The sequence below is a fragment of the Heterocephalus glaber genome, unplaced genomic scaffold, assembly GCF_053883595.1.
Source record: "Heterocephalus glaber isolate CG9 unplaced genomic scaffold, H.glaber_assembly_v1.0 deba00001479, whole genome shotgun sequence".
NCBI lineage: Eukaryota > Metazoa > Chordata > Mammalia > Rodentia > Bathyergidae > Heterocephalus > Heterocephalus glaber.
The window spans coordinates 10,459,137-10,486,608 of NW_028258316.1; the positions used below are offsets into that span (position 1 = coordinate 10,459,137).

General features: G+C 42.5%; 1 protein-coding gene across 17 annotated transcripts in view; it reads left to right on the forward strand.

Annotated features, from left to right (window-relative positions):
- Window positions 1-27,472, forward strand: part of Nr6a1 (nuclear receptor subfamily 6 group A member 1) — a 226,261-nt gene that overhangs the window by 187,222 nt on the left and 11,567 nt on the right. For 15 of the 17 annotated variants that reach the window (XM_087182763.1, XM_087182769.1, XM_087182761.1 and 12 more), the window contains 5 exons: window positions 7,863-8,105; window positions 14,836-14,891; window positions 18,841-18,995; window positions 21,515-21,739; window positions 23,488-23,742. In XM_087182763.1, the coding sequence (XP_087038889.1) occupies window positions 7,863-8,105; window positions 14,836-14,891; window positions 18,841-18,995; window positions 21,515-21,739; window positions 23,488-23,742 (934 nt within the window). The remainder of the gene's footprint in view (window positions 1-7,862; window positions 8,106-14,835; window positions 14,892-18,840; window positions 18,996-21,514; window positions 21,740-23,487; window positions 23,743-27,472) is intronic. The other 2 variants (XM_087182768.1, XM_087182772.1) reach the window with 1 other exon arrangement.

Consider the following 27,472-nt stretch of genomic DNA (forward strand, 5'->3'; position numbering starts at 1 on the left):
CTCATTTAGTTTTGTTTATTTATTATTATGATTACATGTGTGGTACTGGAGCTTAAACTTGGGAGCTCCATCCCCAGCCTTTTAAAAAAATTTTATTTTAAGACAGAGTTTTGCTAAGTCCCTAAAATGCCCAGTCTGGGCTTGAATGTTTGATCCTCCTGCTTCAGCCTCCCAAGGTGCTGGGATTATAGGAGTATGGTACCATGCCCAGCTCTGTGTAACTCTTCTTGATGGTTTTGCTGAAGCTTAGTGAACTATATTGGCTCTTTCAGAAAGGACTGACAGCTCTTCTCACAGGACACCCGATTGGAAAGGGGTTTCCAGCACCAAATTTAAGACATTGATATGCCAGTTGTTTCTTCTATATATACCCTCTGCCTGCTTTCACCTGTCTTAAGTGCTGCACTATACCATCATGCTTCAGAACTCACCTTCTGCAGAAAATCTGTCATTATCTTAATCTGCCACCAGCCTGAGTACTCCTCATTGCTAGTTTAGTTTTTAAAAGTGTTTTAGGTTAAAAAAAGAACAGATACTTTGTCAACAATAGTGCCTAGCACTACTTTGCAAAGTTCTTTCATTCTAATATAGACAACGAGAAAGCTAAAGCATTGTGTGATTTGTAGGTAATTTCATGGATTTCTCACAGCAGTTCTTAGAGAAAAGTAGTATCGGCCACATCTTATAGACTAGAAACTCAGATACTTCCAAGTTAAGAAACTTTCACAAAGATGGCTAGGAAGTGACAGAGCCTACATTTGAACCCAAGAAGTCTGATTCCAGAGCCCAAATTCTTAGTCTCTTGACCAAATTCTTTTCTCTCTTTCTCTGCCTCAAGGTTTACCTTGCCATGGGCCTGAAGTCAATACCACTACTCCCCGGACTGCTGTGTGTATTTGTTCACCTAATCTAAACCTCAATTAAATTTAAAGTTTAATATAATTTCTTAAAAATTATCTTGGTTTCCACCTTCCTCTCTTCTAGTACATTTGTTGGTGGTGGTGGTGCTGTGATGGTGGTTTTTTTAAGACAGGGTCTCACTACGTACTTCAGGCTGCCCTTGAACTCATTATGTACCACAGGCTGACCTCAAACTCCCAACGATCCTCCTGCCTCAGCCTCCCAAGTGCTGGGATTACAGGCATGCGCCACCACACCCACCTCTTTCTAGTACTTTTAGGATGATGATCCCAGTAGTTTCTACATTTAATGTTTGATTTTTTTTCTCCTTTATTTCATCAGTTTCTAGGGTAATGAACCTCCAGTAAGGTCTAGTAAGGTTTTTCTCATGTAATATTATGAACTCATTGATTTTTATATTTGAAATGTCTTAATCCATTGCTCCTGGTATTCTTTTTAATGAATAGATTGCCCCATCTTCAGCTTGTAGGATGCTTTTTATGTTGCCTCCTATATCCTTTTGACATGATCTCATTATTAGTTTAGACATCACAGCAAAGCTAACCTTGTTTATTATATTCTTCCTCATGCTTTGAATCACCCATTTCTCTAAGGAGTTCCAGTCCCTACTAATAGGAATTGGTATTTAAAGTTCACAGCCTGAACCCATGAAGACAAACATTGTTTCTCTGATAAATTGGTACAGTCTGTCTATCTACATTATTTTTTACCCATTGATGTCTTTGTAGCTAGCAAACAGCCTCATCTACAGTTTCAAATTCCTGTCCTGTTTAAACCCCTAGGTCTTGATCATCTGCAGTTACTATGAGCCTTGGTCTCAGCTTTGAAGTGCTTATTTGCCCAGTTTTCTTCCCATTACATATTAGGGAGGCTAATACAGATTAGGAACCCTGAATTAATAAATAAGAGCACTGAATTAGAAATGATAGTGGACATTTCTTTTGAGATAGGCTCACTAGCCAGGGAATGCAGTAGTTGTCACAGATCTGGAATTTCAGCGAAGCATCTTAACACAGTTCCTCATGATAAATTTATGCATAAGATAGAAAAGCAGGCCAGACCACAGTGTCCGGACTAATGAAGAGACAAATCTAGTTAAATAATTATCCCCAGGGCTGGGGATTTAGCTCAGTGGTTCTGCCGCCTGCCTCGCAAGTGTAGGTGCAAGGTCCCGAGTTTGATCCCTGGTACCAAAAAAAAAGTAAACAATTATCCCCAAAATACTAATGATTCAGTCAGATTGGAGAAGGAGCTTCAGAGGTTTTCCCAAAAGTCACATCTTTTTATTGTTATTGTCTTTGTTATTTTGGTACTGGGGATTGAACCCAGGGCCTTCTCACTGAGCTACATCCTCAGCACCCCCTACCCCCTTAAATTTTTTATATTTTTTATTTTTTGGTACCGGGGATCGAACTTGGGACCTTGCGCTTGCCAGGCAGGTGCCGGAACCACAGAGCTAAATCCTGGGCCCCTTAAATTTTTTATTTTGAGACAGAATCTCCCTCTGTTTCCCAGGCTGGGCTTAAACTTGTGATCCTTAGCCTTCCAGAGTGCTGTGATCACAGGCGTGCATCACCACCCCCAGCTTAGTATTATTTAAGGATGGAAATGAAAATTCTATAACACTGACCATAATACAGAAAAAGAAAGAAGAAATAACTAATATGCAAGAAAGCAGAAACCAGGACCCCCCCCCCCCGAGAGATTTCAGTGAACTAGAATAACATACAGAATTTATTATATAATGATAAAATTAATCAAGGACAAATGTTAAGCCCTGCCCTTGGGTTTAACCTTTACCTGTTGTTTCCCAAGAATGGAATAAGAAAGACAAGGGCAAATGGCGCATGTGATAAAGACTTTAGATTTTAGATGCCTGTGAACCAGATGTGAATTAAAGTGGGGATGGTATAGAAATCTAACTGTCTGAGAATTGGGAAGATCATGTGATGAAGAGTAAATTGCTTTTTTTTTTTTGAGCTTCAGTTTTCCCTTTACAAAACAAGTATCATGTCACAGATTTTTCAGTAATGATAAAATTTATGTGCTTTCTGGTACTAGTAGCTACAAAAAATATAAATTAATTTGGTCTTAAGCTATATTAAGAAAAACAAGCTATTCAGTTTTGGATACTTTGAAGAGATTTGACACTGTATGATTAAAAATTTAAAAATGAGTGAAGGAAATAATCACAATTAGAAACCTCAGTAATATCTTTAAATCTCTGAATGGGTTTTTTGGGGGGTTTTTTGTTTTGTTTTGTTTTTTTGGTACCAGGGATCGAATTCGGGTCCTTGCGCTTGCAAGGCAGGTGGCAGAACCACTGAGCTAAATCCCCGGCCCTCTGAATGGTTTTTATATGAACTGTTACATTGTGGTTTTGGTTGTTGTTTGGGGGGGTTGTTTGTGCATAGGGGGGTTGGTGTTTGTTTTTGGCCATGAGAATGTTACTTAGGGCAATGGGTAAATTTCAAGTTTGGCTCAGTGTAAATTTAAAGGAAAACTTTTGAACCATTAGATCTGTTTAAAACTATGCTTCTGGTTTGTTTGTTTGTTTGTTTGTTTGTTTGTTTTGGTACCAGGGATCGAACTCTGGACTTTACACTTGTAAGGCAGGTGGGGCGCGGTGCCACTGAGCTAAATCCTGGCCCTGACCTGTCTAAAACTAGATGAATGGGCCTAGGGTGCCTTATGAGCCAGTAGAGATGTACAAGTAAGGGGTGTAGGGGCAACCCTTGACTTGGAATATTGTAGATTGAATTCCTGCCTGCAGTGAAGGGTGTTCAAAGTAATTTCAAAGGCCCTTTCTAACTCTTTTAAGATTTCAGATCCAGTAATATGGGAGAAATAATAACTCACAGTTACGGTGAGAATAAACAGTGCATGTGAAAACTTCATGCACACTGCATAGTACACAGTTGGTGCTCACTGCCTTATCTATACAATAAAAGTAATCCTTACCTTGACCTGGTACAAATGAGATAATGAATGTAAACATGGTTTAAATACCCTTCAAGTCCTTTTCAAGGATCTACCTCTCTTATCTGACCAGGTACCATTAGGGGCATTTTCCTTTATCAGTTTGTTCATTTACCAAGGGAGACCTTGGCTTTTTGGGTTAGGTGGGTGGGTGAGTAGTTGAGTGGTCAGAGGGAAAGGCCTGACTCACCTGCATGTAGATTCCCCTTGCTGTGGCCAAAGAATGTAACAGGAATGTAGACTTTGGGGCTCCAGCCCAAGCTTCCTCCCTTACCTAGCAGGTGATTATTAGGGAGTGATACCGCCTCATGGGAGATTGTTTGGTAGTGATTCAGCATAATTGTAAGCATTTGGCCAAAGCCAGCCCCTAAGTATTCAGTTAACAATAGCTGTCCCTGTTATTACTATTTTTCTACATGCTGTAAGAGAAATTTTCCAAATGCTTCCTTGAAGGGTATGAGATTGGTCTGGAGAGAGCCTTTCTTTCATACCTTTGAGAAGCTCCTTTATGAATGAGTCCATGGTCTATGGCATAGGCCAGTGTTGTTTAAAAAAACAAAAACAACATGAACCAGGTATGGGGACACACACCTGTAATCCCAGCACTCTGGGATATTGAAGCAGAAGGATCACAAGTTCAAACTCAGCCTGAGCAATTTTTAATTTAGCAAGACCTTGTCTCAAAAAGGAGATACAGAGATGTAGTTCAGTGAGAGGGTGCTAGGTTCAATCCACAGGGATACAAAAAACAAAAACCAGAGCATGGCAACAAGAATTGCTGTGGCCAAACGGGAGCAGTCAGACAGCGCATTCAAGGCTGCTCCATGTGTTCACTGCTGGAGAAATATGCTCCAGTTGTCTTGGATCTCAATGTGACCTTTTTAAGCTATCATGAAAAAAAAAAGCAGTGTTCCAAGACATGTGCATATTCTTAGCAGGTCTGCATTTGATTGTTGTCCATGGATCCTTTTTTCATGATCCCAGGAGCTGCACAGAATGCCATATAACTGGAATGCTTTATGAAGAGATTATTGAACTCCAGTTCCAACATTGGTTAGTGTCCAGGGTCAGCACTTGTAGGTGGACAAGCTGGGTAAGTGTTTTTGAGCCTCTATTTATCACTGAGGAAATGGTGATAACAATTGCACTCACTTGTTGAGTTTTGAGGATCACATGAGTCAGTGAAGTAAAGCCTATCTGGTTGTGGTAGGTGCTCACTAAAATCCTATCACTGAAGAAAAGAAGGTGTGTTCCATATAGATATCCATTATTTATAACTATTTCAAGTCTATTCTAGTCAGGTCCTGGTTTATATTCTATATCTAATAGAAGATTGAGTGGGTTTTCTTTTGTTTGTAGTTATTGGGGTTTGCATCCAGGGCCTCCTGCATGCAAGCTAACCAGATGCTGTACCACTGAGCCATCCTCCCAACCTAAAATATTGGTTTTAATTTAAAATTAGAAAATTGAAACTCTTCTGTAGCTGATCATGATTTTCTAACACTATTCCATGCTATTTCCAAGGCTTTTAAGCAGCCAGAGCCCAGCACTCCAGGAAATCTCATCCTAAACACAGGGCATCCTGTTTTTATGCCATTCATTTTTCCTGTTTGACTTCACCTGGTTTAATTTTTAAATTTTGTTGTTGATTTACTCTAATGTTTACTTTGAGCTTTCTTTATGTTTTCAAAAGTATGGAATATTTATTATACCAGGACCATTTTTATAAGTTATTTTTCTTTTTCCTTTTTAAAAGTAGAGGGGTGTTTTAATAGCAAATAACAAAGTGTGTATTACAAGAACATGGAAATTTCAATTTGTCACAACTTATTAATTTGCTATTTGCTCACAGTTAAGTGCATCTAAGCCTTAGCAAGGTCTGTGACAGGAACTGCAGAGTGTTCAAGAATCTAGGCAGTCCCTCTTCCCCCATCTGTCATTCTATTTCCTTGTTTGTGTCATCTCAGAGTCTCATATATCTGATTCTCCCTGTAGTGTGTCTTGGGACAAGTGTCCCGCTGTTGTCCGCCCACCCCCCCACCCCCCACCACCACTGGGGACGAACCCAGGGCCTTCACTCTGCGCCACACTCCCAGCCTTTTTAATTTTTTTCATTTAGAAACAGGGTCTCACTAAGCTGCTGAGTTGCCCAGGCTGGGTGCAAACTGAGATCCTACTGCCTCAGCCACCCAGACAGCTGAGATTATAGGCGTGTACTACCATTTTGGACAAGTCTTAATGTGAATGTTTGCCTGTATGCAAAACATGTTGTTACCTGTGTAGCTGTAAAACTCCCACAAACTGAGTGCCTTAAAGCAACAGAAATTTATTTTCTTACTCCTCTGGAAGCAGGAAAGTAAAAAATCAGTATTACTAGGCTGAAATGAATATGTTGGCAGAGCAGTACCTCCTTTAGAAGCTCTAGAGAGAATCTGTTCCTTTCCCCTTCCAACTTTTGGTGGTTGCTGGCATTCCTTGAGCTCCTGCCCCTCTCTTCATATCATCTCCTCTATGTGGGTGTATGTCTTCTCTATCATTATCAAATCTTCCTATTTTTTATAAAGACACTTGTGATTGCATTTAATCCCACTCATATAATACAGAATAATCTCAACTCAAAAGACTCTTTTTTCTTTATCACATAGCATTTACAGTTTCTAGTGATTAGGACCTAGTATCTGTAGGTGGCAGTTATTCAGCTTACCAAATGGTGACCCTAGGGCTGGGGATTTAGCTCAGTGGTTTCACAGCCTACTGTGCAAGCCCAAGGACCCGAGTTCAATCCCTGGTACCAAAACAAAAACAAAACAACAACAAAAATGGTGACCCTCAAGACTTGTCTATCTCAAAGCTTGCATATAATAAGGACTTCATAAATGCAAGCTTCCTTCCTTCTCTCCATCCCTCTTACCTGTGTCACCGTGGTCCTCCTTTAACATTCCCTTTAAATGCTTTTCTTGGGCCGGGGATTTAGCCCAGTGGTTCCGTCGCCTGCCTCGAAAGCGCAAAGACCCGAGTTCGATCCGAGTTCGATCCCTGGTACCAAAAACAAAACAAACAAAAAAACCCAAATTATTTAAAAATAAATAAATAAATAAATAATAAATGCTTTTCTTTACCAGAATGTCATTATCAAATCAGGATAATTAAAAGTTTTCAACCATTACACCTTGCTTCTTATTCAGGAATAATGTTCAAATCTCTGGTTTCCTGCCTTAGCCTCTGATCAAAACCTTTCCTGTAAATTTTTGTACTGGTGATTTTGGTGATGTTGTGCTAAAATGTAAAATGTACCAGGGATGGACTCCCAGCCTTCTGGTTAGCCTGACCTCCCTCCCTCCCTCTGCAGTGCTGAGGATACAGGCTAGGGCCTCAAGCAGGCTAGGCAAGTGTTCTACCATTATTCTTCATTCCCAACCCTGCCACAGACTTCTATTCACAGCATATTCATGCCTTAAAAGAATGCCCAGAATAAAATACTTGCTTAATAAATATCTGTTGTCTGGCTTACTGGCTAGCTTAGGGCATGATTTAAACTTCTTCACTTGTTAATAATTCCAGCTAAAATTTACCGGATGTAGACTATGTATACTGTGTGTTGAATGCTTGTATATTGTCAGTAATTCTTACTACCTTCCTACAGGGTAACTTTGATGTGCTGTGGATGAGAAAGGGAAGGGAGAGGGAGGAGTCAAATTTTTCCTAGGTTTCTGACTTGGATACTGCTCCAAGTGACAGTGAAACCCAGGTGAAGGTGTGTGTTTGTTTGCTTACTCATTTATTTTTAGGATAAATAATGTTTATGATATCTACAGGTAGATAACAGGGGTCTGTCCTGGGGCACAGTTTCCAGAGATGCACCCCCCCAAAAGCCAGTTAGCCTGAAGATGGTGGTGTTCTTGCTCATCCAGAGCAGGATTGCTTATTTTTATTCCACTGTGCTCTAATTTGAATATGTTCAGTTTCTGTTCCAGATGATCGGGCTGAACAACGAACCTGTCTCATTTGCGGGGACCGTGCCACAGGCTTGCACTATGGAATCATCTCCTGTGAAGGCTGCAAAGGGTTTTTCAAGCGGAGCATTTGCAACAAACGGGTGTATCGGTGCAGTCGTGACAAGAACTGTGTCATGTCTCGGAAGCAGAGGAACAGGTGCCAGTACTGCCGCCTACTCAAATGCCTCCAGATGGGGATGAACCGGAAGGGTGAGTGGTGCTCAAGGCTTTTACTGCCCACTCTTCACCTGTTATGGCCTTTAGTGTCAGCTGCTGTGCTTTGGAGTTATTCAGTTCCCAGGCTGGCACTGTGCTCCAGGCCTTGTACTGTGTGTTCACAACCCAGTTTAGGTGGGAAGAAAGACTGGTGAGATGTTAAGGATTCTATGGGAGTGAATGCATAGGTCCTGTGTGGTGAGACATCAGTTAACAGTCAGGTCCTAAGGGCCAGAGATGTAGCTCAGTGCCGCGCCTGCCTGGCTAGTGTAAGATCCTGAGTTTGATTCCTGGTACCGGAAAAAAAGAAAATCAGGTCCTGACTGGGATTAATGTACACCACCAGTTTTTTAAGGGATGATAGTAGGAATTAGAAATTTTAGATAGAAAGCCAGGAAATTCTCTGAATGATACCATTTTGTTTACTAGAAGTATGGCATACTCTGAGGCTAGGTATGCTCAAAAATCTGTGTCCAGGTTCACAAAGAGTTTGGGGTTTGTTGGGAAACATTTTTTTAAAATAGTGGTATTGGGCCGGGGATTTAGCTCAGTTAGCACTGCACCTGCCTCGCAAGTGCAAGGTCCTTAGTTTGATCCCCGGTACCAAAAACAAAATTGTAGTATTGTCATACATACATATAACATTTTGATTATATCCACTCCTCTGTTACCCTCCCTTACACTACCTCCACCTTCCTCTTGTCTAGTAGTAGTCTCCCTTCTACTTTCATGCCTTTGGGGGTGAGAAAAACATGTAATACTTGTCTTCCTGAGTCTGACTTATTTCACTTAACATGATGATTTCCAGTCCCATCAATTTTCCTGCAAATGGCATAACTTTATTCTTTATAGCTGAATAATACTCCCTTTTGTATTTATACCACATATTCTTTATCCATTCATCTATTGGTGGGCACCTAAGCTTCTTTTACATCTTGGATGTTGTGAATTAGGCTGCAGTAAACATGAGCATGCAGGTATTTTGGGAGCTTTCTGAGATAAATAAACTGATGTTGTAATAAGATTAATATGGTAGGCAGTTTTGAAGGGTGGATTGGGTTAGGAGAAGCAGAAAAGCCACCTGGAAGTTTGGGGGGGGGTTGTTGTTTGTTTGTTTGTTTGTTTTGAGTCAGAGTCTCCCTTTGTAGTTCAAGCTGGCCTTGAACTCACTATGTAGCACAGGCTCGGCTCCTCGAACTCAAGGCGATCCTTCTGCCTCAGCTTCCCGATTGCTGGGATTACAGTTGAGCACCACCAGGCCTGCCTCACCTTGGAAGTTTTTAGAAGAACCCAGAAGGAAGGTGTGGAGGATCTGGAGGAGGGGAAAGACAATAGCATGGCATGGGCAGGAGGTGTGGAAGAAGCTCACCTGATGAGATTGGAACCACACTGAGTTTTGGCCAGCACCAGAAGTTGGAATTGAGGATTTGAGTTAAGAGTAATGACAAGCAGGGGAAAAGGCTTAAAGAGAGTGCAAGGTGCACTCTTGACATTGGCTGTGCTGAGTTGAGGTACCCCCAGGCAGAGATTGGCAGCAAGAAGTTGAATGTATAGAATTGGAACTGGGGTGAAAAGTCCTGCCTGCAAATTGAAGTTTGTGGAGCTGCTGGCATGGAGGTAGAATTGGGGTACCCCCACTGAGAGCTTGGATACGGAAGAATGAGCTGCTTATGCCAGAATCTGAGCTGTGTTTCCTTGGAGAGAGGGGAATAGGCAGTACCATTTGGTAGAAAGAACAGAGAATCTAGAGGTAGGGAGACTGCTCTGTGGCCTTGGAAGTTTGTTTTATGTCCCTGACACTCAGTGATCTTACCTTTAAAAACAGTATGATATTACTTACTTTTCAGAGTTCTCTAGGGAGTGAAATGATAAAGTGCATAAAATATAGAGCAAAGTATTGGCGGTTGACAGCAGCAGTGTGCAAGGCTGGGAAGTTAGACTTGTGAACTATTCAAACTGGTTTTGTAGCATTAATGAATGTAGACTTGCAAAGTACTTTAGGCTGATTTTACTGTGTGAGGGATGAAAAAGATCTTTTAAAAACTTGCCCATTATGAGAAAGATAAGGGGTATGGAGGGCATTTAGATAAATGTAAGTGGTTTTTAATTTTTTATAATAGTAATATTTATTGAACACTTACATGTACCAGAAACTCATATGTTCTTTCCATACATTATATCATTGAATACACACAATAAACCTGCTGTTGACTTTTATTCCCAGCTTACGAATGCAGCTTGGGAAGGTAAAATCACTTACTGGTAGTTAGCTTAAGGGTAGTTATGATGACAATATTTTTAACATTATAATTTGTTAGTAATCAACCAGAACTTGTATTGCTTCACATGTCTGCCCTGTGGCACAGCTATTTGCATGTCAGAGTGCCCTGTGTTTACTGGTTACTAAAAAATACCTTAGCATTTGAGGTGTTAGCAAGTTTGTCCTCTGCTCCTTTCCAACCTCTCTTCTGGCAGAACACAGCCTGAAGGCTGCATTAGCTATTCTGCCTGTGCTCAGGTTCCTTGCTCTCTCTACCCAGGAGCCCTTTCCCTTCCCCACTATCACCTTTCTCCCACAGAAGTCTTTCCTAGCCTCCATTATGAAACCAGCACTGCCATGAAAAGAGAGTCTGGTTGTCTTTCTTTTTTTTTTTTTGGTACTGGGGATCGAACTCGGGTCCTTGCGTTTGCGAGGCAGGCGGTGGAACCACCGAACTAAATCCCCGGCCCCTGTCTGGTTGTCTTTCTACCCTCACCTTGATTTCTTCTTGTCCCCTACTGTTGTCCTCTCTCTTTGTTGCCCTCACTGAGTATTTTGTTCAAAACATAGTTGTGAGATGCCTTCTTGACTGCTTTCTCTGAGGAATCTGCCTGCTTTTTCAGTTGGAGTGTGAGATTTTGAGGCTTCCAGCCAAACTCATTTGTTTTAGGGAAGAAGAAACTTAACCTTCTAACTCCTCTAACCATAGCCAGAAGATGACTCATGGAGTCTGAGGGGCAGAGGTCTGTCTGTTTGCATCAGAGAAGGCAGGCTGAGTGCCTGATGAAGGCTGCCTTTGGAGAGAAACCCTGCCACCTTCTGGTTGTTGCTGGAAAAGCATGATTAAAATTACAGTTGCCATGGGAATATTTGGGAGGTGAGAAATATTCTGTATGAAACTGTAGTGGCCAATACGTAAATTTGTACATTTCCCAAAGTCCATAGAACTATATACCACAAAAAAGGAATTTTACTGTATGTAAAATCCCTTTTTTAATCAACAAGAATGTGGTAGGAGGAGGGCAGGGGAAGGAGAGATGGAATGCACGCTGTGACAATTGACTCTTAATTGGTGTTACTGCGAGTCATCTCACCACACTGAAGCAGCTGACCTTGGGAAACAGTGTTTTGACTGTATATTATAAGGGTGAAGACAAAAAGAATTGCACATAAACAAAGCACTCTAGTTTGTTAAATTTTTTTCTCTCAAGGTTGTATGTTGGAAATTCTGGCCCTACTTTAAATGCATACTGTGGTTGAACAAGTAGGTAAATGTATTGTAAATAATGAGAGTCAGGTTTTACACATCAGAGAAGTTATAAATTAGGAAAGGGGAAGGGTAGAATGAAACCTTAGGTGCTGAACTGGTATCAGTAGTGCCAATATGGGCTCGTGTTTAGGTAGACGTGTGGGGGTACGTGAGTTAGTGCACTTATATGTATTTCCAAGCTCTAGCCATTGCAAGGGACTAGAAATGATCATGCCCTAGCAGCAGTGAACACACCTAGCACCAATATCTTTGTTTCTAAATATCAATTAAAGGAGTCAGGACTCCTTGAGAACTGATGGATTCTAGGACTGGGACAGCGAAAATAAATGAGCTTGGAAGCCAGCATGGTGATGCACATCTGTAATTCCAGCTTCTCAGAGTGCTAAGGCAGGAGGACCACAAGTTCAAGGCAAGGCTGGGCAACTTAGTGAGACCCTGTCTCAAAATAGAATTAAAGGGCTGGAGATTTAGTTCAGTGGCACCGTGCCCGCCTTGCAAGCTCAAGGTCCTGAGTTCGATCTCCGGTACCCCCCAAAAATAAAAGAGTGAAATAGGGGCTGGATATGCTCAGTGGTAGAGGATGCACAAAGTCCTGAATTCAATCCCCGGTGCTGCTCATTAATTAATATAATTAATTTGTAGAAGGAAGCATATCGAAAGGGCACAGAACCCAACCTGGAAGAATTTTCAGTGCCCAAAGTTGGAATAACTTGGACAATAAAATAATTCTTCCTTACCATTACAAGAAGAGATAGAACTTTTGTAAAAGGGAAGAGGACCAAGAGATGAAGGGATATGAGAGGGGAGGAGAAGGGGATAAGAAAGAAGATCTGTTACAAACATGTACCAACTGCTGACAAGGAATGTAATCATTATATACTGCAAACATGTACTAATAAAAAAATCTGGATTAAAAAGCTGGTTGTGATGATACATGTTTTGGAGAGCAGGGTTTTTTGTTTGTTTGTTTTTTGGAGACAGGGTCTCTGTGTGCAGCTCAGTCTGGCTTTGAACTCACTATGTAGCCCAGGGTGGCCTCAAACTCAAGGCAATCCTCCTGCCTGTCTCTCAAGTGCTGGAGAGAACAGTTGTAAGCAGGGCCCTGATGTTGTCAGCTTCGCATCTTACTCATGCTTTTGGTTTCTGTGTTTGGTTGTCCACCCAGGACCAAGCAGGTGAAGAATGGTAGGCACATGAGTTGCAGAGCAGAAAAAGTATTTGCCTGCTTTTGAGCAGATTGAAGAGCCATAGCAGGTGCCACTTTCTTAGCTTGGATAAGATGCAGCAGAACCACTCCTGGAGTGCTGCACCCAGAAGCCACTTGCTCATGTTAATCAGATCATTGCCAGAAAGATGCTTGGCACAGCTAGGTTGAAATCTCAGCACAGTCTGTTCTTCCCTGAGTAACCTTGAACATGGCTGTCCCTCACAGGATAGTAATAATGTATACTTTTTGAGGTTGTTAAAAGGGTCAAAAGAAACAGCCTGTGTGCAAGTGTATTGTAAGCTTTAAAATATGATGCAGGTGTTTGTTTTGACAGATGCACTGTGACACAGTGTATTTTTTCCCCACTCTTCAGGCAATTTCATACCACCCTGACAGATTTTATCATCTCTGGTTAAATCAGTACCATTATTTGTCTTCTTTTCTTTTTTTTTTTTTTCTCTTGGTACCAGGGATTGAACTCAGGTCCTTGCGCTTGCGCAGCAGGCAGTGAAACCACTGAGCTAAATCCCCAGCCCTGTCTTATTTTCTTTTAATTTGGTATCAGGGATCGAACTCAGGACCTTGCACTTGCGAGGCAGGTGGCAGAACCACTGAGCTAAATCCCCAGCCCTCCTTGCCTTATTTTCTTTAAATCAACTTTTCAAAAAGAAAATACAAGTTAGTTTTCAAAGGAAATGTATTATCTCAGTGGATTAAAAAAATCAGTATTTGTAACACACACTAAAATAAATATATAATTGAGTTTATCTATGCACTAACATATTGAACATTCTCCATTAGTACTCATACACAGTATGGGAAATATGGGTGAGGGAAGGAAAACTGGTCTTAGTGTGATAATCTGAGATCCAATCCTGATTTTTGTGTTTATTTTTTGTCTTCTTAAGCAAAATACTTTATTTTTCTGAGCCTTAGGTTCAGCTGTTTAATGGCGATGATACAAATACTTTCCTCATGAGTTTTTATCCAGGGTAATAGTACCCAGCACATAGCACATCTTCATCATATGCTAGTTTTCTTATTCAATGTAGGGTTGAAATAGAACATGACCTTTTACATTTCAAAACAAGAAGCTGGTAAGATGTAAATCTTTAAGATTTTTGATTGTTTGAGGTTTTTGTTGTTTTTTTTTATTTGTTTGGTTTTCTGGGATGGTTTTGGGGTTGGTTTGTTTTGTTTAGACCAGGTCCTGCTATGTATTCCAGGCTGGCCTTGAACTCATTATGCAGCCTAGGTTAGCCTTGAACTCATGGTGATCCTCCTGACTCCGCCTCCTGAGTACTGGGATTACAGGCATGTGCCATCATTCCTGTCTAAGGTTTTTGGTTCTTAAAAGTAAAAAGTAAAGCAGGTTGAGTTTCTTCCTCACTATCCTATTTCTAGGATAGTGAGAGAGAGGTATCAGTTGAAATATGTTTAGTGTTGTATCTGCCTTAATAGGTCTTTGTTTTATAGTTGAGAGCTGGAGCAAAGACATATGAGATGTCAGTATTGGAAATGGAAATATCTAAAGATTGTCATGAATCCTAAAACAGCAGGGAAGGGATTTTAAGGATATTTTCAACTTGAAATTAGATTGAAAGAGTGCTACCAGATAATATCCAGTATAAATCTAGCTTAATATAAGCCATGTATGCTTTTCACTACAAATTCATAGCAGGCTTGCAAAGCAGACTGTGTTCCTCATTTTGCAGATGGGGGTACGAAGACTTGCAAGGTTGCTATTGCCCTTATTGAACATAGTACATGGGTTCTGAGTATGTTATATGTACCTGGGGCCCTGGGGACCCAGAGTACCTGCTGCCAGTGAGAAGCCTGTAGTAATAGAAGGAGTATGTGCTGTGGGTCCAGAAAGACTTGTATTCTAATCTCACCTTCCCCAATTACTACCAAAGACTTTGAACCAAATACATTCTCTTTTTGTGCTTAGACTTCTGAGTTTGCTTCTGTCTTATGTTTCTTCCAGCTATCAGAGAAGATGGCATGCCTGGAGGCCGGAATAAGAGCATCGGGCCAGTCCAGGTGAGTTTTCTGTCCACCCTGGAAGCCCAGGGCCCTTAGAGGTTCCTGGGCCTACTCACCCTGACCCTTTCATCTCTTTCTGGGGAAGCCACCTTTGTTTTCCTTCCTGGTAAACTGCTTTTAGATCCCAGATATGAAAGTGTTCTGAAAATGTCAAATGTAGAAGCTAATAATTAAAGCTTTTCTTGTGATCCCTCAGGCCTTCCTGAGTGTTTCATAGGCAGGGAGCCAAATTCTGGCTCTGAACTGGGGGGTTTTGGGGGTTTTTTGTCCTTCACTTAAAATTCCAGATAACTTCATCTGGCAGAAATCAACAAGACTACTTTGTTCATTTCTTCTAAAGATGTATTAATAGAAGGTTCATTACTTTATTTGTAGAGTAGGAATGATAATTCCTGACTCAATCTCACAGATATTTACTAAGCTCCTCCTCTGCCTACTCTATGCTCTGACCTCTGACCAGTGGGAGAGATAGATAGGTAAACAGGTATCATAGTACAGTGAGGGTAACAGGTTGAAGGACAGAGCAGGAGGCTTCCTTCAGAAGGCAGTATTTGAACTGAGAATTGAGGAAAGAGGAAGAATTAGCTGTGCTGGGAAGGGATGTGAAGCTAACCACATTTTATTCATGCTAGACAGAATAACTGTAGATGAATCTTTAAGGGATGACAGGAGCGAGGAGTTTGTTCAGTGAAGCTGGAGCATTCGGCACATGGAGTGGCAGATAAGACAGATTCCTTGACTTTGGACTCAGTGCTCTAAAGAGTGACCTTTAACTATCTTTGACTCTAGCCCTATGTAATTTTTTTTTGTTTTTTTTTTACAATGCTGGGGATTGAATCCAGGGCCTTGCGTATGCTAGGCAAGTGCTATCTCTGCCACTGAGATACATCCCTAGCTGTTTTGTTTTGTTTTGTTTGTGAGACGGGGTCTTTCTAAGCTGCCAGTCTGGCCTTGAATTTTATATTTTCCTGTCTAATCTTCCAGAGTAGCCGGGATTACAGACACACACTACCATGCTTGGCTAAGTCAAGCTTCTCTGAGGCCGGCCTGCACCACTTGTTCTTGTCTGCCAGCAGGACTTCGGGAAGATAGAGAGTTGAATCTATTTATGACCCATCAGTTGATTTTTTTATTTTCCGGTTCCGGGGATCGAACTCAAGACTCTGCGCTTACGAGGCAGGCGTGGTACCACTGAGCTACATCCCTGGCCCTTATGACCAGTCAGTTGAATCCCTCAGCACACTAGGGCACAAGCACTGTGTCTTAAGAGTTTTTGGTTGCATAACAAGAGGCAACCATTAAAAGTCTTTAGGTAGGGACCTGGGGATTTAGCTCAGTGGCTCATAAGCACAAAGTCCTGAGTTTGATCTCTGGTACCGCCAAAAAAAAAAGTTTAGGTAGGGAGAGGGCCATGGTCAGATTTTATAAAAATCATTTTAGGGCCGGGGATTTAGCTCAGTGGTTCCGCCGCCTGCCTCACAAGCACAAGGACCCAAGTTCGATCCCTAGTACCAAAAAAAAAAAAAATCATTCTAGTAGTAGAAATGGTTTATGAAAAGTGAAATGGACAGGGGAAAAAAAGCAGATAAAAGGGTTTTGCAGAAGTTCTGTCCAAGAGATACAGGCAATAGTTTGAAGTAGGGCAGTGACAGTGCAGATTGAGAGGTGGGAATAGATTCAAGAGATGGTAAATAGGCTAAATGATAGCATTTCTCCAGTTAAATATGAACAAATGAAGGAAAGACAGGAGTCCAGAGATAAACACTGATGATATATGGGAAATGTCCTATCACATGAGCTTGGTCCACAATATGCACTCAGTCAGGGTGTGTGTATTTTATTTTAAAAATTTATTTATTTATTTTGAATTCACTGTGTAGCCCAGGCTGGGTTTGAACTCACAGCCATCCTCCTGCCTCAGCCTCCCGAGTGCTGAGATTAGAAGTGAAGTGATATTGTTTCCCATCTTACAGATGAGGGTGCTGAGGCTCAGAGAGCTTAAGTGACCTGTTCAATAAAGCCCCCAGCTAGGACTTGACAAAGGAAATTTGAACCCAGGTTTAAGCCCTGGAAATGTTTTGCTCCCCTATTCAATCATTGGTGATTGCCCAGTATCCCAAGGGACTTATGGGGAAAGACAGGTGCAGCTCCCAGCTGGAGTCAGCGGAACCGGCCCCGTCCCCCAGCCTTAATCCGTTGTGCCTCCCAATCTCTGATCCAGCTCTTACCACCATCTCTGAGGCTGCAAACAGTGATTTCAGAGTTCTGGGGACTGCTAAGAGAAAAAGTGGAGTTTTGTTTTGCTGCTGCTTTTTTTTTTTTTTTAAGGTACACGTGACTTAAAAAGCAATCCTTCCAATTTACTATGTAATCTAAGCCATTTAAAACCAACCACTCAGTTTATTCACCATTTAAGTGCATTGTTAGCCTCCCAAGCCCTATGTGTTAGCTGGCTCCCAGTTCTGAATGTTCTGTATTTATGACCTGGGCAGCCCAGGTTCCCTCAGAGGCTGCGGGAGCAAAGAATTGTGCAGGCTTGAGTCAGACGTGTTATCCTCTGAGGTTCCACAGGAGCAATACATAAAAATTCATCTGGCTCCTCCTTCTCAGCAGTCCTTCTTCTGTATGTTGAGGGTAGTCAGTTAGGCCTCAACTCTAGGTTAGAAACTCTATTGAAGTTTATTCATTCTGCATGGTAGCAGCTAGACAACTAGACCGAGTCCTGCAAACTTTAGCTCCTTCCTCAAACTCTTGCCCAGACATGGACACAGTTTGACCTGTTCAAGCTCGTTCATTTACATAGGCTTAGGAATGTCCTTCTTACTTAAAAAAAAGTGATATGAAGGTACGTGGCTGGTATTTAACAAAAATTTGTTTATTCAGTGTGCATTCACTAAGTACTTCCTCTCTTCTAGAGCCTATCATGGCCTTCAATCTTGTAGAGGTTGTTTTTATGATACCTTGCCAAAAATCCATTAAAGTAACAATATCCACCATGGTGGCACATATCTGTAGTCCCAGCTACTTGGAAGCCTGAGGCAGGGGGATCTGATGAACCCAGAAGTTCAAGACATGCCTACACAGCATAGAGACCCTATTTCAAAAAACAAAACAAACAAACAAACAAAATACCTGACTAGCCCTTCCATATTTGTTTCTATGTGCCAGATTCTTTTCTAAGTATTTGATATATATTAACTAATTGCATCCTCCTCACAAGAGACTTATTCTCTCTGCCATACATAGGAAAGAATTTAGGTTCAGTAGTTTGATGACCTGCCCAGTATTGTACAACTAGAAATGGATTTGAACAAAGGTGGTCTGACACCAGAATTTATATACTCAGCCACTACACTGTTCTGCCTCTACCAGAATGCAAAGAATTATGAGTGGATAGAAGAAGGACCTAAAATTTTAAGTAGCAGTAGAAAGTTTCTTTTTTTTGGTGAGGTCTTGCTATGTAGTTCAGGCTAGCCTTGAACTCACTATGTAGCCCAGACTGATGTGGAATTTGTGGCACTCCTCCTGCCTCAGCCTTCCAGGAACTAGGATCTCAGGCCTGTACCACCACACCCCATCTGAAAGTTTCATTAAGATGATGTTTGAATTGGGTCTTAAAGGACAAATAGGAGATTATCATTGAGGAACGGTGTTTCAGGGTTAAGAAGAGTAGCCTTAAGGACAAATAGGAGTATTGAGGGCCATACATACTTTGTGGCATGAGAGTGGGTGGGGTAAATGGGCAAGGGGGAGGGCCATGATGGACCATGGTGTTGACCGGCAAGCAGCCAAACTCTCCTAAGATTAGGAAGAGACTTGGAGTATGGGGGTGTAGGAGAGGGCATCTGGGGCTCTTTCTAGAGAGTGCTGGGAATCCTGTGAGATTGGAGAAGGACCAGAGGGTGTCTTGAACACTGATCTAACGTGTATTAATTCCTTCCCAAAGATATCAGAAGAGGAGATCGAAAGGATCATGTCTGGGCAGGAGTTTGAGGAAGAAGCCAATCACTGGAGCAACCATGGTGACAGCGACCATAGTTCCCCTGGGAACAGGGCTTCAGAGAGCAACCAACCCTCACCAGGCTCCACACTGTCCTCCAGGTGAGCTTTAAGGGAAACCCAATTTCTTCAAAGACCAGACCCACAAGAAACCTCTGGCTGAGTTCCTGCCAGGCTGTGCCAGCCATTGTGCTCTTACTCCTCAGCCTGATGGGGTACAGCCAGGGTGACACAAAGCCACATTTCTCAGCCCATTTTATGCTAAGACCTCAAAATATCTGTAGACTTGTGAAGTGTGATAGTTTCTATGCATGCACATCAGCCTTCGTCAAATGGAATGTTTAAAATACAGCACTTTTTCATTCATTCATTCATTCATTCATTTATTGGTGCTGGGGATTGAATCATTTATTTTATCACTGAAATAGAACAAACCACACAGCTAGGCATAGTGGTTCATGCCTGTAGTCCCAGATACTCAGGAAGCTGCCTGGATGATTTAACAATACCCTGTCTCAAAATAAAAAAGGACTTGGGCTGAGAATTTAGCTCAGTGGCAGCACAAAGTCCTGAATTCAATCCCCGGTACCAAAAAATAAAAATAAAAAGGACTGGTAATGTAGCTCAGTGATAGATCATCCCTGGGTTCAATGCCAGTACTACAAAACAAAATAAAAGTCACACTAATAATGCTGAATTAAGTTATAATTTCTCTGCCTTGCAAGAATCAGTGTTTTTCAACTTACAGATTTTTAAAAACAGTGAAAGTTTTTGAAGTCAGTCAAATTTGCTGGTCTATAAGGGTATGCAGAGTTTAAAGATCATGGTACAAGCATGGCATTTTAAAAAATAATACATGTTAATTCTTTTTATGTCCCTTTCCCTGACCCTCCCTTTCCTTCCCTCCCTCCTCCCTCCATCTCTTTTTTTTTTTTGAAAGTTAAAGATCTTTCTGTACTATGCTCATTTAATGTTGGATCTTAAAATTATAAGTATACCAAATGAAAAAATGGAAAAGGTATTGATATCTCAGATTTAACTCAATTTTGAATACTGGGCAACCCAGTATAATTTCCTAGATTTTTTTTTTTTTTGGTACCGTGGATTGAACTTAATTTCCTAGATTTAGCTTAAGGTAGCTATAGAGTGAATAAAAGTGGGTTTTGTTGTTGTTGTTGTTTGGTACCAGGATTAAACTCAGGACCTTGCACTTGCATGGTGCCACTGAGCTAAATCCCCGGCCCCTCCCTCCATCTCCCCGGGTCCCCTTCCCATTTGCAAAAGATCTCTCCCTGTTTCCTATTGTCTAGCCATTATTTTGAGTTAGTTTGTTTTTGCGGTACCAGGGATCAAACTCAGGACCTTGCACCTGCAAGGTAGGCGCAGTGCTACTGAGCTAAATCCCCATGTTTGTTTGTTTTTTGAGACATGGTCTCACCATGTAGTTCAGGGTAGCCTTGAACTCAGTATGCACCCAGGGTTGGCCTCAAACTTGGGATGATCTTCCTGCCTCAGCCTCTCCCAAGTGCTGGGATTACAGGCATGTGCTACCATGCCCAGCTATTTTGCTTTTAAAATTATTTATACTTTGGGTTTCTCATGTAAGAGAAACTGTGTGACAAACAGGACATGTTAATATAGCTGTCAGGTGTAAAATGGAACCCTTACTACCAAGGAAGGGCTTCTTCCCAGGAACCTTCTTCAAGGATACGATTGACAGACTTTTTCTGTAAAGCCATACAGTAAAATACTTCAGGCTTTTCAGGCCTAATGTTCTGCTTCTCAGCTATTCAGCTCTGCCATTGGTAGAGAATAAAAGCAGCCACAAACAACATGTAGACCAATGAGTGTGGCTATGCTTCAGTAAAACTTCACTTACCTGAACAGGCTATAGCAGTGGTGGCAAACTTATGGCACACATGCTGCAGTGGGCTGTTTGTATCATTGAAAGCTCTAAAAGGTTCGCCCTCACTAGGCTATATGCTCAACTTGGCCTATAGGCTGCAGTTTGTAAAACTTAGTTATAGGAATATATCTAGGTAAAAAGTATACAATTTTTAAAATTCATTGCCAGAGTGGTTAGATTTCTCCAAGAATCCGGAGACACGTAAATTAATGAAATTAAATTAAATCTGCTTCTGCTTTTATTCCGTTCAGGTGTTCCTTAGTTTGTTTGATCCTTTGAATAGTTAGGGGATTATGGCTCTATGCCACATTTATTCCTAGGTGCTAGATTTGTTAGGTGGCCTGGCAAGACTCTTAGCTTGTCTGTGTCTTTGTTTTCCTACCAGTAAAATAATACAGACACTCACTTTTGTCATCGTAGTTTGAGTGTCCATCAGAAACTCTTCAGATATGATTTCCAACCAGTATTTATTCATTACCTACTCTGGCAGGCTCTGAGTGTCCATGGTGAGCCCTACATTCATGCCACCTACCCAGAGTCCTTGTCTCACAAATGGGAGTGTAGTAGGGGAGATGAGCATGCAACCACTGATTATGTTCCCTGGCTTGATGTGACATTGATTTTATGGCCAAAGAATGCCTAAGCTACCTAGTGGCTCATGTCCTGTGACTAGACTTGCCAAGGCTTTGCTTGACCAGATTTTTCTCTCCAATAGGTCTGTGGAATTAAATGGATTCATGACATTCAGGGAGCAGTACATGGGAATGTCTATGCCTCCACATTATCAATACATACCGCACCTTTTTAGCTATTCCGGCCACTCACCACTTCTGCCCCCACAAGCTCGCAGTCTGGACCCCCAGTCATACAGTCTGATTCACCAGCTGATGTCAGCCGAGGACCTGGAGCCACTAGGCACACCCATGTTGATCGAAGATGGGTGAGTGAGTTCTGCCCTGCTTGGTCCCTTGCAACCTCAAAATGTCCCTACCCTGTACCCACCTCCTTCCCCAGCTAGTCTACCCCGGGCTTTGGAATGAAACAGGGGCGATAATGGATGATGATGCAAGCATCAGGTGACAGATATGTGGTCATCTGTGAAGTCAGTAATCATTTTTCCCTTAATCATCTTTTCTCATAGAGTTGGGATTTCTTTTCATTCCTGTGGAATTGGGTTTGAAGGGGCTTTGTTTGTGCATGGGCAGCTTAAGTAACCCAGGCTCTAGGATGGGTCTGAGAGCTTCTGTGCCAGAGGTGAACTATAATCCTGGAGATAATCATACTCCAGTCTAGGCTCCTTAACAAGGCATTCAGGGCCCTAACTAATGCATCTGTCTGCATCTCTAGCCAGCATCCTCAGGTGGCCTGGTGGCGTGTGACCCTTAGGTGCAGGCCTGAGTGGGTACAGCCACTGTGAATCTACAGTTGCCTGTACCTGAGAAGGTTGTAGTTCAGCTGGCAGGCCCACCCACTGCTGCACCCTTGAGCCCAGAGCACAGAGCATAAGCTGTTTGAATGTTATCAATCTTAGACCTCCCAGAAGGTATCCTGAGATTTTTTAAGTTAATCTTTAGTTTCAAAAGAGGGGACTCAGATATCTACCCACAAGAAACCACACAGAGCCTTTACATATCTTGAAACAGGGGTGTAAGAAAGATGCCAAGGAACCTTGGAAGGAAGAAGCTGAAGGAAGAAGATGAGTCTGTGGCCTCAGAGGCCCCCCTCAGGCCAGAGTTGAGAAATGCTGTTTCTTCTATCCAGCTGTAAGCTTAGGGGAAGGCAGAGCAACTCTGGTTCCTAAACTCACCACCAGGCGGTGCAGTGAGAACAGGAAAGCTGCTGAAACTCATTCTGTTCCTTGGCCCCACTGCTGCTTGTTTTTTGCACTGGTCCCTGTATTGTGTGGGCACCACATTGACCCCACTGGAGTTGTCATGGCCAAAACTAGGGTAGGAGTGACTTGGAATTTTCTCTAAGGCATGGAACATTAAAGGACACCAACATTAAAAGTCATTTTTCCTGATAATTCTACAAATTTCTAAGTCTCCTTTTCCCCCAGCATCCTTTACTTACCAAACCTACCTCTGCCTCCCTGAGCTTGCTCCTGGCCTCAGTCTTGCCCTCTTAAAAGAAAACTGAGTTGAAGGGGCCGGGGATTTAGCTTAGTGGCTCTGGTGCCTGCCTTGGAAGTGCAAGGTCCCAAATTTGATCCCCAGTACCAAAAAAAAAGGCGAAAATAAAAGAAAACTGAATTGAAGCTGGGTGTGGTGGTGCATCTGTGAACCCCCCACACACACACTCTGGGAGGCTGATGCAAGAGGATCTCAAGTTCAAACCCAGCCTGGGCAATTTAATGAGACCCTGTCTCAAAATAAACAGTAAAGAAAAAGGACAAGGGCTGGGCTGTAGCTTAGTGGTGAAGTGCTTGCCTAGCATGCCAAGGTCCTGGCTTTAATTCCCAACACTGAAAAAAAGAAAACAAAATGGGCTGGGAATGTAACTCAGTGCGGTCCTGGGTTCAATCTCTAGTACTGAAAAATATAAATAAAATTGAGTTGAATGAAACTGGAGATCCATGATCAAGGGGGGAGGGCCTCACTGCCAGGGACACTTTGTGCCTTTAGGGGTGGCTTCTTGTGTCCCTGTCCTCACCCTCCAGCTGATGGGAATGACTTTCCCCGTCCCCAGATATGCTGTGACGCAGGCAGAGCTGTTTGCCCTGCTTTGCCGCCTGGCCGACGAGCTGCTCTTTAGGCAGATTGCCTGGATCAAGAAGCTGCCTTTCTTCTGTGAGCTCTCAATCAAGGATTACACGTGCCTCTTGAGCTCTACGTGGCAGGAGTTAATCTTGCTGTCATCCCTCACAGTTTACAGTAAGCAGATCTTTGGGGAGCTGGCTGACGTCACCGCCAAGTACTCACCCTCTGATGAAGAGCTGCACAGGTGAGGCTGCTGGCTGGGGAGGAATCCCAGGCAACCAGACCACTCTGACCCTACAAGCCTGTTCTCCAGAGGATGGGCATTAAGCTGTGCATACCTGAATTTGGGTCCTTGCTATGTGATGTTGGCCATGTCTCTCATCTTCAGGTCCTGAATTTGAAAATGGGATAATGGCAATACCTTCCCCCAAAAGTGGTTGTGAGGAACAAACATTGTGCAGTCAAACTTAGCAAAGTGCTAAGCTATTGTTTTTATTACTTCTAGATTAGTGAGATGTGGCAGTGTATCCGGAAGAAACAAAAATCTAAACTCTGCCTACAAGAGAGAGGCTCTGAACTAGAGTTTATAATCCAAGAAAGAGACCTAGGAGGCTTTGTGGTACTATTACATGTCAGGCACTAGCTTAGATAGTTTATATTGTCTCATATCATTGCCATAGTGTCCAGTATTATAGGTCTTTGTGCCTATTTAAGGGTAAGAAAACTAGAATTCAGAGAGCCCTGGATTTGAGTCCAGACCCTAGGTTCAAGCTTCCACTTGCCTAACTGCAAAGCTTAGGTTCCTTCATGGCATCTGAGATGTGACGAGATATCAAGAGCATGGAACTAAGAGGCTGAGTGGTTCTCTTGTCCATTTTTTGTTCTAAAGTTTCATCCCAGTGACTAGCATCTTTCTTTCTTCCCTAGAGGTAAGAACAGGCTGACTTCCTTCCTCCCTGTGGCAGCCATGGCCTCTCCTAGCACTTTTTAGTCACTTGCTTTGAAGACCTGGGGCACATGGTGACTATTTTCTGACTCCAAAAATCAAGAGAGATGATTTGTTGAGATAGCTTTTCTAGCTTACGATATTATTCATATGGAATGTCTTATATAGCTTAATTCACATTTAAATAAACAATTTGAATAAACCACCTTTATTGGACATCTTAAAAATAATGGGAGGGCCGGGGATTTAGCTCAGTGGCACCGCACCTGCCTTGCAAGTGCAAGGTCCTGAGTTCAATCTCTGGTACCAGAAAAAAAAAGTTAAAAATAATGGGAGTCAAGGGATTTCAAGGCACCCAGAAGGGAGGAAGCAAAAATGCACATGGATGAAAGCTGGAGAGGGTGGAATACCACCCCTCATACTTCTCTTCACAGGACTGGGGTACATCTCCTTCCCCCCATTCATGGCATAAAAAGAAGGCCAAGGCTCAAGCCGGAAGCAAAACTCTGAGACCTTCCAGGCCCTTTGCACAACGAGGGAGGGAGGAGTATGGGTGCTGACCCTGTCCCCTGCTGTTCTAATATTTCCTTATTAACGGTGCTTGCTGGCTTCAGGATGATCTATACATGACAGTTTTGAACCCAGCTGACTCTTTGTCCTATAAACAGAGCTGTCTAATTTTGCAGATAACCTAACCCCTTGTCCAGAGCCTCTAATTCATTATTTCCATCAAAGTCCTGTCTCCAGCTCCATAACTCTGGGCTAAGTGGGTGTTTGGATAGCAATACCCCCTGCTCTGATATTGTCAAGAGTTTGCCAGCTGGCTCCCCTTTTTGCCTGGGGCTGCCTACAGAGTCAGCGAAGGCAGGGGCCAGTACCTGCTGAATTAGTGAGGAAACCTTTACTTCCTAGAATGTCTCCTTATAAAGGAGGATCTAAAGCTACACTGTCCCTATAGTAGCCGCTAGCCTCAGGTGACTTCTCAAACTTAATTAACTAAAATTAAAAATCCATTTCCTAAAAAAAAAAAAATCCATTTCCTCATTTGCATTAGGCACATTTCGAATGCTCATAGCCACATGTGGCTCATGGATGCCATACTGGATAGAGCAAATAGGTTTTTTCTAGTTTGTTTTTTCTTTTTGGTACCGGGGATTGAACTCAGGTCCTTGCACTTGGGAGGCAGGCAGCAGAACCACTGAGCTAAATCCCCAGCCCCAGTTTTTTCCAGTTTTAACAGTGCTGACTCTAGAATACATTTTCTGCTGAACTCCAAGTAGGTTCTGAGGATTTTAAAAAAGGGATTTGTTGTTAGGATTCTCTGCTGTAGAACCCATCAATGGAAAAAGAAGAATTGAACTTCAGTATGTTAGTTCTGATCCACGGCTGTTTGGGGGAGGAGGGTGGGATTGCAGATGATATAAATAATGGTTTCTGTCTCTGAGAGCCCATAGTCTTGGTTGAGAGAGTTAGGAGGCAAATAGAAACAGATCCAATCCTGCAGGGCAGGGTCCTGTTACAGGAGATTGAGGGGTATATGAAGGACCATGCATGCAGACTAAGGAGTGAGAGCCTCTACTTACAGAATGAGGGAAGACTTCATAGAGGAACAGACATTGGAAGTGCACCTGAAAGTAGGAAGTCTCTGGGTACATTATAGGGAATGGAAGGCAGGAGAGTAGCACAAAAGTCCTAGGAATTAGTCCTAGATGAATGCTATGTGCAGAGATCCAAAAGCAACCCTAGAGACTAAGGTATAAAGACATCATGTGTGGGAGAGAAGAGTACAGTCAAGACAGTTCAGAAAGGGGCTCAAGTGCCAGTCTAAAGAACTTGGATTTGATGTTATAAATAGTATTATTTTATATTGTAGGAAGTTTTTGTGTGGAAGAATTATGTAATTAGAAAGATTTCTGTGACTGTAAAGTTCAGGGTAAATTGGCATGGACAAGACTAGGGCACCGTAGCTGAGTTGGAGGCTCTTCACAGCCAACTAAAAGAAAGCAAGGCCTGGACCAGGCAGCAGTGATGTGGGAATAGAGAGGACACACAAAGCTAAGCATTGACAAGGAGGTTGTTGGCTGTCAGTGAGGGGGAGAAGTTGGGGGTGACTGCTGGGTCTTCAACTAGCTCAGCAGATGGGCACAGACCCATTCATCCAAGATCCAGGAGCCTGGGGAGATCACGGTGGGCAATGAGCTGCTCTGGGTTTGGTTGGGGTGTCTGGGAAGCCTGAGGTGAGTGTGAAACTGGGAAATCACGGCCTCTGGAGGGAGGTTAGTGCCTGGAAAGTCTCCCCTCTGCTAGAAACCCAGGGTGTGGAGCCAGTAATTAGCCATAGCTCTTTCCTGCTTCACTTGCGCCTTGTTACTCCCACTCCCCCAGGTGGCCTTTACTTGTGCACAACTCCTGAGTGTGAGTGCCTGCTGTCAGGGAAAGCCTTTTCCCAGATGATGCATGACCACCTCCTTTTCTCTTCTCAAATATTCAATCAAATTTATGGTGCCCGTATTCCTTAATCGGACTGTTATCAGACAGTGAGTTGGATGAATTTGATTTAAAGCAGATTGTAGCACCAGCCAGTGACTGCTCCTGGCCCTAATCAACACTCCTTCACTTCCAGGAGGGAGATACCTTGAGCTAGGTGGACATTAATGGGCACTTGTACACTTGTGAGCACTAGCTGCATTTTAGCCAGGTCCCTTCCCAGCATGGACCCTAAACTGCTATACCCTAAACCTGTAAATACTGTCTTTTGCTGCAGTAATGGGAGCAATAATGATGGTACTAATTCTATTGATAATAACTAACAGTTATAGAGGACTTATTGCACTAAATTCCATTGTAAGTGGTTCACATAGCTTATTTGTTGAGTCCTCATTGCGATCCTGTGAGACTGGCGTTAATACGATTCCTGTGATAGAAATGAGAATCCACCAAGCTAGAAAGAGATGGAGTTCAGACCATCACGTGGGTCTATTGCGCTCCAAAATGCAGGCTCTTTACCATTCCCTGACAGTGAACTCTT